This window comes from Sinohyriopsis cumingii, chromosome 3 (genome assembly GCF_028554795.1).
Source record: "Sinohyriopsis cumingii isolate HCF-2022 chromosome 3, ASM2855479v2, whole genome shotgun sequence".
Lineage (NCBI taxonomy): Eukaryota > Metazoa > Mollusca > Bivalvia > Unionida > Unionidae > Sinohyriopsis > Sinohyriopsis cumingii.
Window position 1 is genome coordinate 95900413 of NC_142963.1, and position 21554 is coordinate 95921966.

The window sequence follows — 21554 nt, forward strand, 5'->3', positions numbered from 1 at the left end:
AAGAAACGAAAGAATTTTGTTTTCAAAAGACAGACAAACATAGAGAAATGCACATATATATACACAGTTATTTTGGGAAAATAATGAGTAGTATTTTTGTTTTTTGACAGTGGGCTGGTCCTTAAAAGGACCGTAGCGTTGGCATTGAAAAGGCCTTTTCCAGATGTTAACTCAATCAAGACGCATGTTGCATGACTTTCATTCGATGTATACTTTTCTGCGATTCATATTGTCAGAGTTCATGATAGTTCAAAGTACACCACACATGGCTGTGTTGAAGACAAGGACTTTGTGATGGGATGGACCTGCAGCTGATTCCTATTCCTGAGTGACAATACTAGCTGCTGCTTCTGTTCTTACAATTGTTTCTCCATGGATGTCACCTGTTGCTCCAGAGAATATACTGAATTTGGCTTTGGCTTTCTGCTATTTTTGTAATCACACGCATTTCTGTCGGCACCTCTTACAATACCGTCCTTGGCAGAAGAATAAAACTATTTTAAAACGAAAGAACAACAGCAAAATAAATTTTACAAGAAGACGAAGAGGAAGACACGTTTCTTCAACAACATGAAAAGTCAAAGAGGAAGCGAGAGTTGAAATACATTGGAATGAGCTGTGAACAGAATTAACCTATTTAAAGAGGTGGGGGGGGGACCTCAGAAACTCTAAAGGTGTTACACTTAATTCTGGATTAACTAAGACAAACGATAACGAAGTATGAAGTCTCTGATCAAACTCAAGAGAAAGAAACGTGACTTGTAGAAAATCTCCAAACCATTGATGACAACAACCACCACTACAACCACCAGAACCAACTCGGCAGCGGCGATAACAAGAGCAGCTACGGCAGTTTATGACGGAAGATCTATGCTTTTTTGTTGGCGTTTTCAAGCCAGGAACACATTTACAGGTCACCTATACCTCTTAAAGAAGAGATATGACTCTAATGATTATTCAATCAGACACGCCCCCAACCCCACTCCCAATTATGTGCGTACGCGTGTAATAAAAAGCATAAAAAGTTACACTTTTATTAGATTTGAGGAAGGGAGAAAGGGAATGACATACAAATCAAGACTAGTTTATATTCATTAAAGTTCGGTACATATCCTTGTTTAAGAATCACAACGAAATTTTAAACGTTTCTCAAAAGTACGTTCTGTCTTTGGAGCTTCTTGATTTGAATTTCTAGGACGGAATTAGTTCTTCTGTTTCGTCTTCGTCTTAAAACTCTTTCTCTTTTCTTTAATCGTCAGTAAGGTTCCCTGACTTTCTGAACACTAGTGACACTGAAAATATGTATTTACGTTTACCAAAGGACCTATATTCTCCCTGCCTATGATAACAGATTATTTATTTTGAAATTGTAGAAATTCTAGTGCCCAGTGTCCCTTTTCTTGACAGACATAACAAGAGAGGAGTAATATTGAGTCTCCTCATAGGTTTCCTTGGACGTTTTACATTTTCGAATCACTTTCTGTGAATCTTTGAGCAGACGTGCTGTATTGGAATGCTTTCCCATCTTATCAGATTGAAAGTCTAATGTAGCTTGATGATCCCGCCTTCTCAGGCAGGGGACCGGTATATGGTAAGACAGAGACTGACAGACAGGCAAAAATAACGTTAAGATCAGGCTAAACTCAAATAGTCAACAACCATAAAAGGATCACAGCACTCAAAGGAAAAGCAAAAAAACAAAAACAAAGTGTCGACGAACACATTCTGTGTGACTCAACACTTACACACGTGTGTGTGGCATATGTTTACATGTATTCGAAGCAATCACAGATCAATTAAAAAATCATTACATTTATTCGTCGAGGTTTACAGGTGAAAAGTTCAATAACATGACAACTATTAATATATTAAGATATACGTATTTATGTGTTTGTGTGTATCCCATTTGGTAACTCACTTTTATTTCATTATTCCTTTATAATTTCGCACCTCAAGCATTGGCTGATTTAGATCAGTTTAGTTCGAGGATAATTTAAATTTCTTTGTAGGTTGAATGAAATATTATGTGTTTTGTATTTGCTACGGAAGTGTCGAATCTAAACTGGAAGAACCTGTGCCTAACCCTTTCTTTTAAATATATGCAATAAAAAATAACCGTATATAGAAAAACGTTTTTGTTGAAAAATGCTGAATAATTGTATTAATCTGGGAATGGAAGAAGTGTAGATGAAGAGGATGGACTGCCATCATCATCGTATCTTCTTTAATTATAAACCAAGTGGGTCTAATTTAGAAATAATCTTTTATTAAAAAAAGAATGGTTTGATTATTTGTAATATTGTCATACTTTGGTGAAACATTCTTTTTAAAAAAATCTTTGGATGCTCTTGCATTATATCTGTCTCGATCTTTCGTTTAATGTTGTAAGGCGGATGTTTTCCTTCATATCCTAGTGTCTCGTTTACGATTTTTTCAGTCACTACCGCTCCTTAGGTGTATTTTTCTTAAAGTCCACGCTTCTTGCATATTAAGCGGCGGGTTCACCTGTCTTCACCACCGAGTACTCCAGTAAAGTGACGTCGACCTGCTCCACTATCGGAACCTGAGAGTAGCGGTGGCGATAGATCATGACTGCACCGCTGTCACAAGTATTCAACGGGGACCAGCTAGCTTCGAAGAGAGCACAACTGTGGAAGGTTAGACTAGAAGTTGGGATCCTCGCGATGAAACATAGATGATGACAGTTAAACTTTCTACCTGCAACGAACCCCATAAGAAGTAATCACCAAGAAGCCGCTGATCCAAAAAGGCTGAATGATTGGGTTTTCGATTTGTCCCATGTAAAACCCTTTCTTATTACAACTCTAAACAATTACAAATTTATTTCGATCAAACATTTAAAACAAAATATCATAATGTTATCACGAACTCAGAAAACAATTAAAATCACAAAAGTATTTGAAGGATAATTATACCCCTTTCTGTTTGATACTTTTTGGACACAATATACTTTGTACACTAAATTATGACATTTGAATGAAATAGGTTATAAAAAAACAGAACGAGGCACAATTGTTAGTTAAATTATGTGGCTAACATAATTGGAACGATAGGGAAAGCCCTTGTTAGATACCTGGGCAAAATTTGACTAAGAAAGCGTAACTCCAGCGTGCCGCTTAGTGCTGCTGGGCATGCCCTTTCTTAACCTGGCTTCAAACGGAATTTAGTTAAATAGTGCGATCTGCGTACATTTTTAAAGCAGTGATTCATGGCTGAACAGCCAAATACGACTTAAATTTAACATTAGTCATTCAGTTAGGTCTTGCCATTTATCGTCGATCTGTCAGCAAGATTGAGTTAGAGCACAAGCAACAAAAATGAATGTGGCCTTCGTGCATTTGCAGGTGGTCAAGAACCTTCAGGACTGGGTACAGGAACTGGATCTTCTTCAAGAATTAACGCGTTTGACCAAACGAAATTTGGTGTATTATCGGATAGTAAAATACCTCATTCAGGATGTATTGGAGGAAGAGGAGAAGGAGAAAGAAGAGTTTGAAGAACAATTCTAACTGCAACAGAAGGAGCAGATGCCACGCCGCGAGGAGGTTTAGTACTATTTCAGGAATGGCTGCAATGACAACAACATCATCAGCAGACACCACCAGAAGAATCCATCGTCCAATGGGTAGAAGACTGAGAAAGTGAGGCTAACCAGCAATCATCCCTTGGGTAAGAGACCACTGGAGCAAAATATGGGCAGAGTGTGAAACCCGGCATGAAAATGCGGTCACTAACTCTAACTGAGACATAATAAAATACATTCTCAGGCCCAATTCAACTATCCTTTTCAGATCTGCGTTTGTATGGCTGTATACAGGACAACAAGAAACACTACCCATACTCTTTTGATCGGTCTATGTGTGATGGTAGTGTTGTGAGATGGTATATAATTAAACATCCCATTACCCACCCCTTTCCTTAGCTTTTTGATTTGTATAGGGTTAGTGTTGGATAGCGGTAGTGTATGATTATCTAATATTAAGTTTTATTCTTCATTATTTTACTTTATATTTTTATCTTCTCCTTTAAACGTCCATTTGTAGCTGCGAGTGTTGATATATAAGGATATGCAATAGTCAATAATAATGTGTATTTGTATAAAATGACGTGTGTTGGTCAATAAACTACATGCGTTGGTCAGTTAAAGATATGTGCTGTTCAGTCAGTCAAGATAGATATTGATCAGATAGGATATGCGTTGGTTAGTCATGATGATGTTGACGCAAAGTGTCCCAGCATAATATTTTTCAAAAATTCTGAATGAGAGAGTTATTGCCAAATATATTATATTATAATTTTCCCCATTTTAAATTTGTTATTTTTTAAAATTTATTATAATTATTGTTAGTTTACTCTGTAATTAGATATCACACTTGTAAGAAGTCTTTACATACCATTGCAAGCTAATGTTTTCATATCATTTATGACATAAACTTGGTAATAAAATACTTTTGAAGCACTGAACAAACGTAACGTCTAGCTCCTTGCCAACAACATACTTTTTAGTTAAAGTTGATTCGAATCCCCTTTAGGCTTTATTAATTTTGGTGGGAATTATATTGGAAAATGTAACACTGACGAAAATCAAAAGTGCAGTGTTGAATCAGATCATTCTGACGCTTTCAGCAGCAAGTGTCGCATAGCTTGCCCATTTTGTTTAATTATGCCAATACCCTGAAGACATTTACTTCATTACTGAAATATGAAGTTCAACCATGCACGTATACATTATTATCTGGCTGCAACACAGAATGTAATACCAAGATCACAAATACGTGCATAATAACGCGTTGAATTAGTATACAAGTTTTGGGTTACCACAGCTGTATTGAATAAATTGTTTTCATCATAATGGTAGAACTGGCAACACAAAACCTCTTTTGAATACACTCATGTGTACCTAAATTGTGTTTACTCTTGTGTGTTCCTCTTCTTAAACCATTGTCTCCCAAAAATGTTTAAATGAGGTTTGGCTGTCTGAGGAATATATGAACCGTTGAAAGGAAGAGGAACCTCTGTCACAACGACCAAAACATTTCTGGATGACAATAACCTCAACAAATTCATGATCTGGTTTTGGATGAAAGTAAAAAAATAAGATTATAAATTCTAATAATGAACTAAATATAGAAAGAGACGCAGTAGCAATTTTAATACTTTTCCTGAGAATATCCAGGAGAAACCAGTAGCAACAATTTCAGGGACCTTATCAACAGATTGAAATCATGTTTACAACCATTTAAAATAGGATGATCAATGGTTCGTCTACTTGAAAATAAGTTTATTAATTATTAAAATTATTCACATTATGAGTTAGATATTATACAACGATCATAATACAGAAATATGACGCCCGATTCTGGATATACCTAGAAATTGGCAATTTCCTCTAATCAACTGTTGACATGAATAACGCTTTGGTACTTTATTGATTTTAAAACATTTCCCCATAGTATGAATCGGTGAAAATGTAATGATCACTCTAGATAATTACATAAGGATATTACGAAACTCTCCAGATGTTCATTTAGAAGGAAAACTATGCATGGACAAACGCTTATTCCGGACTAGCTTATTGATTTGTACGGATAGATCCTCCAAGTGCTGTTAGGATAAAGTCGATGACAAGAGATTAATTTCTATAAATAAATTAACATCTGGAATTTAAATCTGGTTAATAGATATACCCCCCAGCATTCTTTTTTACCTTCAAGCTGTAGAAAGTTTATGTTAAACCTTTGTCTAGTACAAGAAGCTTTACTCTACCATTAATTGAACAAAACCTTATTAGATCAATAGGAATTAGATCAATTAGATCAATAGGAATATGTCTTTTATCTGACTTGCAACAAGACATCTGCAGGTGTGCTTCTTTTGTAGCCACTTAGTCACATTTTCCAAGTGTTGGCCTAACTTTATCAGCTCAGGGAAAGGAGCAAAGCAAATGGAACACTTTTGTGTCCATATATTGTATGCCGGGCATCTCTGCAGTATCCATACTTTTCCCGAAATTCTAACCTATTATCAACTCCAAGCTGACCCTAAATAGGGTTCTAATCGAATGTCTGTAAATGACCTACGGATGTAGAGGCGTATATCTATAGGTGTACACTGTTTACAACGATGAAGAATAGTTAAGGGCGTAGCTTGCGAATGGTCCAATTAAAGGATAGTTAAGATTTGCCTGCCAATGAAGTGGTGGCTGAAATGTAAGCGCTACAGGTACAGAGCACGTCACAGATGGCACTATAGAAATGTGCTCGACAATATGTTCAGACATTATCTACAACGACCCAAAAGAGGAAAAAATATTTTCTCGCATTCAGACTTTATATTTATCATTTGTTCTAGACATGTACACTTCTTCTCAGATGCAAAAGGGACTGAGAATAAGTATCCACTGGCAATGTATTTACAGAGTCATTTCATACGATTGAAAGCGTGGACGATCCTGATTAAATTTCGTTGGTTCCAATTGTTAAATTTTCCACAAGGATCTCCATCCAATCAAATCAATTTGTGCAATTTCTGAATCTGGCATTTGATTAGCATTGGTAATTGAAGAGGAAGTCTGCGATAGATCTTACAATTATTTCTCCAATGCTAAGTAAGGATATAACTATGGCCCAAATTGGAGTTCACGAAAATATTTACGCCAGTTACTATCACTGTTATTTGTTTTTCTTGGCCATGTCTAGGAATACAAATGTGCGGTTAAAATGTGTCGATCGAAAATTTGGAGACAACAAACAATTTTCATGCAGGTCTCAGAACACAACTTTGACTTATGCATGCTACATTGTATCAAAGGAAGTTGTGTAGGACTAATTCAGTTCCCATAGTCAACCTATACAAACACCATGATATTAAAAATTCCATAACTTTAAATTTCTGAGCGTTCATGATGAAACCTACTTTTATCAGCATAGATGAAACCTGGATGTCAGCTTCTGTGTAGAGAAAAGGATAGGAGCCGTGGCATTTAATGGACCTACATGTGTTTGAAACACGTGCTTTCAATTCCGCACCAAAGAGTCAGGTGCTAATTTCAGTAACGAGTGTTCCAAATTCAAGACTGTTAAAGGACTGAAATTCAACAATAAAACAACGTCTTTATTCTTGGCAGTTACAACTAGGATAAGCTCTCAAAGGATCCACCCTCCCCCAAAAAAATAGCTTACATTATTAACAAATTCTGGCCAACCAAACCCATATATACTCTATTTTAGGTTCACCCATTTCCAGGTTGATTCCCATTTTTCCGTACAATTAGTTCCGTGTGTCCTTTAGCTATGTATTTGTGTTAAATAAACTGTATGAAAGAAAACGCTTTGGCTATGTGTGTGTGTTAAATGGAAAAAGTCTAGTGTCAAAGATATACGTGGGAACGATTGTATCATTAAAAAAGGTTTTGTAAACACACGGTCAGCCCACTCTCAGGTAATGTGTAATATGTAATGAAGATTAAGAACCTCTTGTTGGCGCCTTTCCGGAACAAAATGGGCAAAATGATGTACATAAAGGCGCAAAAGACGGACTTGATTCCGTATTCGATTTCAATTACTTAGGTCATTATAACGGTGCTCTCTACAGGAGCCTTTTTTGGCTATTCTTTAAACATACTGCCATAAGAGTTGTATTTGGTTTGGTTTTTGTGGGATTTAACTCCATGTTTGAGCGCATGATAGGGTATACACAGCGGTCTATAGGAAGAACATGGAAAACCATGACCCACGGGAAGCTACTCGATTTCTCGATCCACGCGGAGAGAGATGAGATGTGCAAGTGATCTGTGAAGACGAACTCATTAGACCACTTGGCGCCCCCCCCCCCTTTAGCTGTGGCCGTACGACATCATTGTTCCAATTTAAATATAACGGAGGCTTATCGTGCGTTTAGCAGAAGAAAGCTAGCTAATGTAAATGTGAATGGTCCACAGAGGATGTTGTGGAAGTACCGTAGCTTGTTGTGTCGTGAACAAATATTTGATAGACTAATCAGTTTTTTGCTTGGGCGCTTCCGCGTACGAGTACGACCTGCTTTATGTTTGATCATTTATGGTCAATTTGAACAAATGTGGTCTGAGTGTCATCCGATCCATATAAAGATTTACATCTTTCAGAAAAGGATATCTAATTTAGCCTTTCATATGAGACTTAAAATTATCGTTTATTTTAATTTCATGTGTGTTTTCTTGGAGTGATTGAGACAAGGAAATTCTAAGAACGTTGTTTTAAAATACAAATGCTGGTCAAGTTTTCAAATAGTGTCCACATTATTACCGATATGATTTTTCCGTCGAAGCGGGTTTCAACAGTACAACCCAATGTAGTACTATATGAAGACATTAACATTCAGCTTATATATTGGCTATTATACATTGTCGCGCCAAATGGATTAAATGTTCTTTCTGAATGATATTTCCATTTTAAATTCTTTTCCTCTTCACCGCTCCGGTGGCCTAGTGGTTAGAGCGTCCGCCGCGGATGCGGGAGGTCGTGGGTTCGATCCCCGAATGAGTCTTACAAAAGACTTATAAAAATGGTACAAACAGTTGCCTCGCTTGGCGTTCAGCATTAAGAGGTTAGTGTTAGGACTGGTCTCCCTGGTGTCAGGATAATGTGAATGGGTGGGACATCATGCTTCATTTCTGTGGCATGATGCTACAGTGCTAGATATCACTGTCAACTGCCACACTGTAGACATCGTAGCGATATGACTTAAAAATTGTTAAAGCTACTTTAAAACCCCAAAACACACACACACACACACACACACACACACACACACTTTTCCTCTATAGATGGATCTTTGTGGGTTTCCTAAAAACACACACAGTCAGAGACATACTCACATAGGTTGCCCAGACGTTTGTGCTGAGGACTTGATTTCGTTCGTCTAGGTCCAAAATCTGAATAAGACTAAGACCGTAGGATACAGTCAGTGTCCCGTTTTCCTCAGGAATTGGACGTCCCATCTTCCCAATCTGCTCATAGTCCTTTATTAAACGTCTGATTAATTCCTTCTCTTTCGACATCTTTATTTCTCCTGTTGAATAACGAATAAAATAACATTCAGTATTTTATAATTTAATTTATCCCATACCATCGTTTCATACATAACTCAGTTTTTATTATATTTTGTAAACATTCCTGTAATTGTAAGTCTGACATCATATGACAATTCGAAGAAACATCTGCCTTCTTTTGTACCTTACTGTCAGTTTTCAGGTTCTGACTACCTTCGCAAGAACACGCAAAGACAACAAATAACGTTTTGTCGGTTTTCAATAACGGAGTTCCAGGATTGAATATTTCTAACATACATAAAATCACACTCTGTGTATCTACTATGGTTATAGTGAACCCCCCCCCCCCCATTTTTTGTGAAGTGTGAACGCCTTTCTGACTCTAGAGTGTTCACATCTAAAAGGTGTACGTACTGTAAAAGTATTTTTCGGCCCATACAGATGTAGATATAGAGAAAACATGTCCCTCTCCCTTCCTTAAATATGTATATGATTTTTCTGCAGGATCGCTTTTAAGAAAGGAATTTAACAATTAAACTGCTTGTGTTTATCGAAGAGATCGAACACAAAATTTGGAGAGAAAAAATTCTCCGGGTGAGTGAAAAGTTCATTTAGTAGTTTAAGTAGTCGTAGTAGACTGGTAGTAATAGTAATACGACTTGCAGCAACAGTAGTAGTAGTGGTAGTAATAGTAGTAGCAGAAGAAGAAGAAGAAGAATCGTGATTGTAGGAAGATGGAGAAAAACATTCTGACAGAAAAGTAGAAAGGAACTGGAGTCAATAACTAGAAACTGGAAGCAGAAACTATCATATAAAAGTAATCTGTCAATTACTGAAGTTTTCTTTGGATGAAATCAGATAGGATGCATTTTCAAAACTGTGCATAGGAGGCTACTATTCATGAGTAACTGGGACAGGAAACGTGACCTACAAGATCCCAATTGCTCAACTGGAACTTTACATGACTGCAACCAGACGTTGACTATGTCAACACGCCTTAAACACAAACGTTGTTTGCAGGCCAGTCTGATATATGCCTAACTGTGTACTACTATATGTTTGTATGTATTATGCAATGTAAATACATTCATGTACATTACAAATTTTAAACTGACGACTGATTTAAGAAACGAAATCTTGTCAGGTCAAATTTTACTCGGGTTGTCTGGGCACTAAAAAACATATTTGTGCTGCTGTGCCGTCAAACACCGCAAACCAAACAAACATGTATTATAGATACCCTAGAGTGCATTTACCCATCTTTACATACTATGCAACATTTGACAATGTCTACTCGAAAAGAGAACTGGTCAAGATAATACCGCATGATGCAAAATTGCGAATTGATCTGCTCAATGTTTCCAATCTTCATTGTGCTGAGAGATTTACAATACAGATGCTGGTTTTAATCACAATGCTATTCTTTTTCAAAATTGTCCTTTTCCAAGGCATGAAATAAATAGCTCTTCCAAAGTACGAAAACGTCTATAAAGTCTAATCGCAACTGTATAAAACCAGGATCAGTCCATAAAGCTTTGCATACCCTCAAAAATGACCCATCTAACAAATGTACTCGGAGACTTTTATACACAATTTGCGACATCAGATGACTCTACGCTTTTCGATTGAAACGAATAAGTAGTATAAACAACCGAGACCCCGATCTGCCGGAACATTATGCATTGTGCATTGTACATTGTTTGAAATGTTGGTGTTCTAAGACAAAAGTACGATAGGACGGACTTCGAAACATGTTTCTTACAATACATATTTAATGGGTGGAGTCTTGAACCTAACAACTAGGTGAATATCTAAAATAATATAATCGAGCTGATTCGAACATCTGAGGGATAGATACGTCAGTAATTCCTTAACACCCAAACTAAGAACAATGAAAAGACCTAGACCATCACAATTCATTGGGGACCTACCATTTGATTTTCGGGCTGGGTGAGGGATAGTGTAGGAAGAGACTGGATATTTTCTAGAAAAATATATATGGCACCCCATAGCTTGAAAAATACATATTCTAGCTCTTATTTGTATCAAAAACCTAATTATATCCATTATTTTTTATAACCAAAATTAATGATCTTGAGGTAGAAGACAAACAGTGCGTCCTTTTAGTGTTTTAAGATCTTTAAGTATTGCAATATTGGATGTATTTTAATAGGAAAGCTACATTCTCTCGTATCAGAAATAAACAGTCCGGTCTAGTGGAATAGTGTTTCCATGTGACAACAATGTAGTAAGGATAGAGAAGCTAAAGTTCGAGTCTTTATGAATTACATTCGTGAACTATGACATACATAAAGGCGCAGAAGTGACAAAGACTTGACTGGCAAGAGAATAACCTGATTTAGTATTCGGATTAAATATAGCTTAGGCCGTCTTACAGCAGTGATCTGACCTGTAGCATATTTCACTTTAATGATTATTTGGTTTTAGATAGCTTGGTTGTGGCATTGTGATATCATTGTTCCATCTAAATTATAGGTTTAGGTGTCCGTTCCCAACCTTTTTTAGGCCGCAACCCTAACAAAATAAATCTGAGTGTCGCGACCCCATTTCCACATTTTCATAAGTTTTGCCACCCTAAAATTCAGGCGCCCCTCAGTGACCTTCCAGAACATCCTAGCGACAATGATTTGGGTTGCGACCTGGGGGTTGGGAACTAATGACCTAAAGTGTAAGCGAAGCTAAATTTCTATTAACAAGAAGTTACAGTCAAAGTGGGGTGGGGTGGGGAGAAGTTGAAGAACGAGGGTTTGGGGTGTTTGGGGACAATGTTGTGTAGTGACACTCCAAACGTTGTTGTAGATGACAGGTTTATGACAGTTGCCACCCCTCCCCCATCCCCCACATACGTTTTGTGAAGAATTGCCTCACTTCGACTAAACTTTTAACTGCAAACAAATAAAAACCTAAAAGCGCCATCTTCGCCTGGTGTCAGGGTTAATTGTCCCCTCCCGCCCCGCCCCGATTGAGGAAGGAGGGAGGGGTTCCAGATTTAACTGTAGTTTATGAACTGAGCGATGTTGACATATTATCCAGCTCTTGTAATACTTGGCAGCTTCCGTGTACGAGTATGACCTTGTTCGAGTTTGTCTTGTAATACTTGGCAACTTCCGTGTACGAGTATGACCTTGTTCGAGTTTGTTTTTGTCACTACAAACAACTTTGATCAGAGTGCCAAAATCACAGCACTAGAATATAGTTAGAAGCATTTTCTTATGGTTCACTCTTTCATTATTCCGAATCATATGAGACTTAAAGAGAGTTATGAGAGACAAGTAGTTATTTAACAGTTATGGATTATAATTTTGTGTTAAAACTGTATACCGTTCTATACTAGAATCAGCATGAAAATGTATTCCTGATGCTTCTAAATCTATGTTACATGTCTAAATTTGACTACAGACAAAACTCCTCAAACGGGCTTAGCCAAGCGATCCAGAACCGTTGTTGTCTGACGCTTATTAAATATTTTGTATTTGTAAATGTTTAAAGTATTTTGGTTATTTATTCGAGGTAAAACTGCAAACAGTATATTTTTCCAAAGCACTTTCCAGGGTAAGGGCTTGTTGAAATCTTTCATTACCACATGCTCTGGTAGAAAATTAATAATATCGGTTGGTATATTTTGTAATTTTAATGATGATAAATATTCTATTACATGCAAAATCAAAATAAATTTCCGCAGAGAGGAGTGTTTTTAATTCCATTTGCATTCCATTCTGCTTCCTCCAATGCAATAGCGCAACAGAAAATGAAATCAGATCCCAATTTCACACTTCAAACACACTATCAATCGAATGATGTCCGTCTGACATCAAACAATCGTTATAAAAACTGTTACTCTAAATCGAATTTTGAGGATTACACATATTACTTCGCGGCTTTATCAGATAAAACGACAGTGGATGGAAATATCAGAATTAAAGTGTACAAGACATCAGAGTAACAAAATGTAATGTTGTGTCGTCTACGCACTTAATCTTACTGCGGATGTGCTTTTTAACACAGCATTCTTGGAACACAATACTAATTATAGGTTACTGCATTTGTATGGGAAAATATGAACGACTTTTTCGGATGGTAATACTGCACGACCTTGGGAGTGAAGTATATCCATCCAACAAAACGAGTTCATATTTTCCCATTCAAATGCAGTAACCGTTTTGTTATATGCTCATTTTGTTATTCTACTTAAGGCTTAATTATATAAACAGAAATACAATACAAGAAACAATGTAACTGAATGTATGCCGTATTCCAAACTAAATACACAACTGCAGATTTATCATTACACAACAACATTATTAATGCTCACATAACTCAGTCCAGATAAATTTGAACTTAGTCGCGCGCTTGACATAACTTTTGAAAGAAAATGGCGTGTCTAGTTAAAATTTAAATTTGGAGTCATATTTTGAATGAATGTGCATTGCAACAACTTTCCTATTTGATCTGGAATGAATAGAGTTTGGTATTTGTTTACGATTTTGTGATTATGGACTGGATTTATACATTTCAATTCCACATGAAATACATCAGATTGAAGAAGCGAGGGAGAAACATGCTTCTGTCAATGAATGTTTAAAATCATAATGTGGGAAAAATATGAAGTCTTTCAATTGCAGTTATCAAAAAGACGCTATGGAAATGTAATGCTTCTTTTATTTTGAGTGTAATAAGGAATATGTAATTGCACTTGGAATATATTCGAAATTACAGTGCAATTTCGAAATGTGTAATCAAGATTGAGAACCTATGACATGGCTCATGTAATTCGGATTTGCAGAAGTAAGAAAGTACATTTTGAGGAAATTCAGAATGTAAAATTGTAAGTATATTTTTTGTTATTCTTATTACCAGCTAAAGAACTTGCATGTTATTTGTAAGGACCCTGTCTGGCGTCTACTGTATAGCTAGCTTAAATCCGAAACGTTGTATCAAAAAGTTAAAGCTATGTGCCAAAGCAGCTGGTATGTGGCAGTCCAGGAAACATCTGCTTTAGTTCATTCAGAAACAAATTTCAACAACCAAAACGTAAAGCGCCTACTACGCGAGTGTACATGATTTTTTTTGCAAATCAAAAGTGCTGGCGTCTGCGTCCATTGTTTGTTTACAATAGAAAGTAATTTCTTTATGCACGTGAATGCAATATAAAGGTGTGCAATCTCGTAAAATGCTGAACGATTCTGACAATGTAAAGTTAACGGAGAAAAAAATGAGCATATAATAAACATTAATACTGCATGCGACACATATTGCACCTACCGCTTGCTTTGTTAAGCGTCACAAAGAAATCAAGGCCCTTTTGTGTCATTAAAGAACTTAACAGTGATGATTGATAAAGGTATATTCGATGGAATTCAAACTGTTATGTTAATATTTTGATTTCTTTTGGTTATATCGCAGTGACTTTGACCTTTATATTTCAATTAATAAATGGAAATCTTATCTCAAGAGTTTGATGTAAATGTTTGAAGCAGAACTCGTGTAACTGTGATCAGAACTGTTGATTTTCTGGCCCTCAAATCAATATGGGTTTTTCGTGTGTCTTATAAACCATACAGTCAGGAACTTATAATAAGAAAAGTTTGATCCTCACGATGATCATGACCTTTCACCTTTTGGCCTCACACCTGTACGTCTGTTTTTTGTATTCTTCTGTACATTCAACCGGATTAATGCGTATGAGACAGAACATTAGATATTTGATGGAAACCGTTTTGCTACGGTCGGTCAATGTGATTTAGGCCTTTGACCCTTTGATCTTTAAATCAAACACTTTAACTGTCTTTTACAGGGAAACTCACCTGCAAAGTTGGAAAGTTATAATTATAACGTTATACGCACCGCTGTCTGCCGGATCATACTACTACTACTACTACTACTACTACTACTACTATTCATAACTACTACTACTACTAATAATAATAATGATGATTATGATGATGATTTTATACATATTTCTCAAGTGTAAATTTAACACATGTTCATCATGAACGGAAAACGCCTGAAGACGATCGCGAGATGGATATCTTTGTTTTGCTGTTTACAAGTTTAAGGAAAGAAAGTTTCTTAAAATTTGGACACTGAATATAAACAAGTTCTTTTGTTACATGGTTTACTGGATGCAGTATGGCTTTTTGTCAGAGCTAAAACATTTGGCATTGAACAATGCTTCATGTGACAAATAGGCTAATGTTGTTTTACTTTACAGTAATGTTGAATTATTTTATAGTATTGTTGTATTACTTTATAGTATTGTGGTAGTTTATTTATAGTATAGTTGTATTACTTTATTGTATTGTTGCATTACTTCATATTATTATTTATTGCTTTATAGTATTGTTGTATTACTTTGTAGTATTCTTGTATTAATTAATAGTATTGTTGTATACCTAATAGTATTCTAGTAATGTTGTATTACTCTACAGTAATGTTGTATTCAATAACAATCAGTTCTTTCGTTCTCAGTCAATCCATGCCCTGATTTCTTTTCCGAACTGTAATTAGTACATAAGTCTCTTGCTCTCACCGAATTATAAACCTTACTTAAGGTTTTATTACTCTGACAACCATTCCCACCATGCTATCTATTAGTTGCATTTACATAGTGACAAACCTGAATGCCGGAAATATCCGAATTCATCCAAGATACAAAATCAGTTTACCAGTCCAAGGAAATCCATTTAATCCATTGATATCGATACACTGAAGGCTCGTTTTCTTTGAGTAACAATCAATATCGTTTACATTTGTCCTCGAACTACTATCAAACATCTTTCAAACGCATGCGCACAGACTTAAAATGAAAAAAAGTAAAGCAGAACTATCGTCGTAATGTGACCATACATTGAAATGTAGAACCCACTGGGCACCTTTTAACAGCAGACAAAAACACCATCAAGATTTTTCTGCCAAATGTTTTTAAAGTTTGAATCAAGTGCTACAGAAACGTGACGTTTCTGTGTTTGTGAGAAACTTTTAAAAATATCTTATCTTTAACAAATATTTTAATTGCAGTCGTTGCTTACCATGTTTAAATATACAAGTCCTCAGAAAATACTAGTTTTTTTTTAAAAGATGAAGGTCCATTATAATCTAGACCGGAAGTTCTAGCCATGTCTACGCTAGGAAAGACAATGAGAACAGGCCAGAGGGCGTCACAGTCAGAGTGAACGAAAGTTATTTGAGAGTTGTTAAAATGTCTTAAAATTTTTTAATTACTCATTTACATGACATACTTAAAATATTCAACGATCAGACTGTATCGACTCTACACAATGAGCCTACCGTTTAAAAAAAAAAATCTGTTAAAAAACAATCCAGATGACAACTTTATTATCAAAGAAAAAATAACAGGTTAATAGAAGAACTTTCATGTACACATGTGAAATAAATATTATCTGTACAGAATTATGCGGATAGATGAATATTTTAATTCGATAATTGCACATGAATAATTCATATATATATATATATATATATATATATATATATATATATATATATATATATATATATATATATATATATATATATATATATATATATAAACACACACACGAACCACCAAGTTGTGCGGATACTGCGATGAATTGTGACATTGGTTTGTAGGACAGTATTGGTTTACTCAATGTGAGGGGCCAAAGGGTCTGGACCAACGGGTATGAAGAAGGAGGCTCTCGAGGGATCCTTCGGCAGGTTGAGGTTAGTAGAACACGCGAGTGAGTTCCTTCACTATTTGGCTGGAGCTGTGGAATCGGAAATCGTTCGTTATCATCTACTGGATGCCATAAAATAACTGCCACCAGATATACTTTTTAGGAATTAAATGTCACTACCAATCTTACTTGTTGATGAACTGAACATTGTTCTTATTTGTTCATCAATTCCATACATTGATAATACCTGTTGATGGATCAATACTTCAGTCATATTTTTTTGGAATAAATTTCATATAATGATCATGTCAATTGTTGATTTACGAAATACTTTGTGATTTATTTGTTGAAATTCCATGTTTTGATCGGTTCCATTTAGGAAGGATATAATTATCCAATGCCTTTTTCTGGACTGCTTGATTAGTTAGATGTAATAATCATTCATCATTAATTTGCATTATACATAAACATCTCACCCGCCTAATGATGTTAAGTTCTTTGCTTGATGTAATTCCACCATTCTTTGTACTGGTACATTCAAAACTTAACAATCTGTCATGAGTGAATTATTGAGAAAGACGAGATCAAGAACAGTTAATGCACAAAATATTTACAGAGAACTTATACACTTTAAATAATACAAAATGAACTTTAAAATGCAACTTGACTTCCATACACTGTAATTGTCAGCTGTTTCTTTTGGCTCTGCCTTGGGTTTTAAATGTACCCTTACATTCGTAAGAGCAACAGAAGTTATGGAAGGTAATAATCTTCTTCATGACATTATGTGTCTCCACTACGATATCATTACAAATCTGCTAATGATAACGAAAGAAATGGAATTGCTTTCTTTTACGATTACACCACGAGAGAGAGAGAGAGAGAGAGAGAGAGAGATCTTCCACGACTGAGTTTGAATGGAGTTTTAATATTATGCAAATAAAAACAGTGAAACAAATACATAATTTATTTCCAATCCAGCAATAGAAACTATCATGCTTGCTATATTACTATATACAGACATATTTATTATTTTAAAAAATCGTATTATATGTGAAGTGGAAGAAGGAGACTTGAAGGAAGAAGAGAACTGAAATGTATCTAAAACGTTTTTAACGAATCTTAAAGTCTGCTACACTGATCCAGCTGAAAAGCAATGTGACGACTTCAAGCAAGCCATAGCCGGATGAAGTAAGGAAGAATGTTACTATGGCAATTGGTAACATAAAGTTATTTTCAACTTTTGTTAAAATAAGTTCCAGTGATCACGACATAAGTCATCCCTTAATTAAGAATGACATATCCAATGTACGAATTTGGTCCATAATTTAATATACAAAACTGTCATAAAATGAACAATTCATGTGGTCGGAATTTCTAAATTGCGTAAAGTTTACTAACAACGGAAGCTGTGAAATCTCATTTGATTAGATTTGATTGAAACTGAATAAAAGCCATCCTTTATCTATGCTGTAATTATCTGTATAACGTGTTTGTACATTAAGGCATACAAGAGGGGATTGGTAATTATATATCACACATTGTTGCTGATATAGTTCTTTGTTCATACATTTTATCACACCACTGCTGTGTTTCTGTTAGACGCTCACTTAGATGAAGTGTGGTAGAAAAACCAACTGATCTAATCAAGTTAGTGTTTTGTTGCATATATTATGAAATAACGGGTTGGTAATTGTGCAAAATATAATGCAATCCTATCTAACTTCAGTGAAAATAATTGGTTTCTTGTAATGACAAAAAGATTACAGAATATATTTTCAAGCATACATTTGATTATTGAATTGAAGACTGACATAAACAGAGCAGTTAGAAGCAGATATTATACACATGTGGTAAAGGTTGTTTAGATTTATTAACTTATCCTCAAACGTCTAAAGGTTCAGTTTTATTGAGAGTAACGTTATATTACTAAATTAGATATTATCTAAATAAATTAGCTTCTATCTTCTTTGATTTTTGTATCTTGATTAGGCAATGATATATTTTAAATCTTTTTCGAACAATCTATATGCTATGATGTTTTTGTAAACGTTATCTTTTCTAATATTTACTTTATGACAGTTTTGTATATTATAAAAAAATCTTTGTTTAGTTTGTTGATGTTGTTGTTTCAATTTGTCAGTTTTGTTTTTAAGAAAATTATGATTAATAATCTAGGAGCTTTATATATATATATATATATATATATATATATATATATATATATATATATATATATATATATATATATATATACCTACATCAACAAATCGATAAATAAATATTTCTTTATATTTTATCATTATTCAGGCATAGATTAATAATTACATTTAATAAATGATTAAAATGCAATTAAAAGTATATGACATCAGTAATATGATTATTTTAATGTTTGTATATTATTTATTTCGAGCTCAAACAACCCACTTTCCATATTTAGATATTTCTAGGAATATACTTACATTTTGCATCCAATAACAGGTTAATTAACACACGTATCACTTTGACTAATTTTATAAAATCGAATGCCACCAATGCTGGAAACTTTACGAATATTCTAAGGAAAATATTAGAAATACCTTTCACTTTAAATTGGATTCGATATGAAACAGTTGCTTTGATGGAGACGTGAAAGGTTTAAATTCGCACGTAATGGAATGATAAAATCGTTTCGAGTCATTATGCAGCATGTTTCGGGTATTTTCTTTAATTCAAGATAAAGTACGAACTGACAGGAAATCAAGTAAGTACTATGATTGCTGCATTGCTTTTGTGACACAGAACACGTTGGGGTAGGGCGAATTGGGCTGAAGGTGGGGGATTTTGCATTTAAATTTACCAAAGGTAATACCTATAAAACATGTATAGTATATATACTTTGTTGAACGTTTAAACGCCAAAATATGTGTGTGTGTGTGTGTGTGTGTGTATGTGTGTGTGTGTGTGTGTGTGTGTGTGCGTGTGATTTGGAATTTTTAACGTAGCTTTAACAATCTTTCAGTCATTTCGCTATGATGTCTGCAGTGTGGCAGTTTATAGCGATGCCTAGCACTGGGACATCATGTCGCAGACATGTAGCATGATATCCCACCCAGTCACATTATCTTGACACCAGGCCGACCAGTCCTAATACTAACCTCTTAATGCTGAGCGCCAAACGAGGCAGCTGTTAGTACAATTTTTGTAAGTCTTTGGTATGACTCGGCCGAGGATTGAACCCACGACCTCCCACATCCGCGCCAGAATGTAGACATATATCTTGTAGGATAAAAGCTATTTTTGTGACAGAGTTCATTTATTGGACATTTGCCGTAACCTGCCCTATATATGCTGTGGCTTTGTATAATGTTTTCAAGACGGATTGTTTGACTCAACCTCAATCCATACATCGATGTTTTGTCTGATTTGAGGGGAAATTAAAAAAAACTATATCTCCTAGAGTATAAGTCAGTTCTCTCTGTCCCCTCTGATTGTGTGTTCTAACTAAAAGTGTGATTCATTGATTTACATGACAGATTTCAATGACGGCAATGTTCAAATATTCTCAAGAGACAAATCAGTCTTATTTAATAACGCGTAAACTTTATTAATATACTAAACCATATAATCAAGTACTCGAACTGGTCACCCAAATGGTTCGTTTTCTCTAGGGTACAATAAATACAACTGATAAGTGTCATGCAATCATGCCGTGCCAACCTTCAAATACAGTTTATGCTCATTATAACGTTACGTGCTGACTACTACCATCGCATATCGCCAACAAATTGCCAGAAAGTTTTCTCTATCTAATTTCCGCTACCCTCATCTACCGCAAACCGCCCGCCTGAAATTTGGACAAAGTATGTTTTTTGCACCAGTTGCCTTCATTATAACGCCACTTGCCCCATTGGGCATATTATCATTTTTTCGTCGTGTAATAGTTATATGTAATAGTAATTACCTTTAATGTTCTCTGTTGACATACGGAAAACATTTCAAATCCGTGCTTAAATTAAAATTCCATGGTAAGAGGATCCATGTCATATAAGTTGTGAACATTTAAATTTCCATATTAAATTATTCGTGGTTCTCATTTTGAGATATTTTTTTGTTTCCATTTACTGGAAAATCTGGAATCACAATATAAAGATAACCTTTCAGTTTATGTTTGATCGACAGGAATTGACATTGACATATCTCTAATTCATTCAAACTTCCAAAATTACAGAAATTTGTGATTTGCATTGTTTTGGGCAATTATCAGTAATTAAATAATTATTGAAATTTAGCTCGATGCAATATTAATCAGTCTTAACACTGACTAAATGCCCATCTATCATTCTACCTTTATGTTAATTCATTTAAGATAGATAATATCCTTGGCATAAATCACGGTCAAGGTCATAATCGTTTTTGTCTTCAGTCTATTTATCAAGCCAGTTTTATGTCTGGGCAAATGACGTTATAGACTACTTGCAAATGGCATTTCTGTGATAAATAGAAGAATGAGATATGATATCTTGGCAATATCACCTCGACTTTTTGAAGGTATAAGCATCTGTTATCACCACAAAAATGTTGCTTAAGAGAAAGCAAACCTATGTAATAAATATATTTTGGTCTTTCTCAAAAGCGATCCACAAAGGAAAGGACGCGTCACCTTATTGAGCTTAGATATTCCGGAATGCCCGTCAACCACCATCTTGCAAAGAAGCTGCTACCAAAGGAAGTGGGACTTATTGATAAACTTGGATGAACATATAGTGGCAAAATGTTTCATCAATGACAATTTCAATTTATTAATCAGTATATGGGTAGTAAGTAAGTTAGCCTTTTATAGTCTT

The 21554-nt window shown here is 35.1% G+C and overlaps 1 protein-coding gene across 1 annotated transcript in view; it reads right to left on the minus strand.

Annotated features, from left to right (window-relative positions):
* The window catches only part of LOC149803331 (neuronal acetylcholine receptor subunit alpha-3-like), a 38397-nt gene extending 29334 nt beyond the window's left edge, over positions 1-9063 (minus strand). Inside the window, exon 1 of the mRNA XM_089951358.1 lies at positions 8876-9063. Within this exon, the coding sequence (XP_089807484.1) occupies positions 8876-9058 (183 nt within the window). The 5' untranslated portion in view covers positions 9059-9063. The remainder of the gene's footprint in view (positions 1-8875) is intronic.
* Between the last annotated feature and the right edge of the window lie 12491 nt (positions 9064-21554).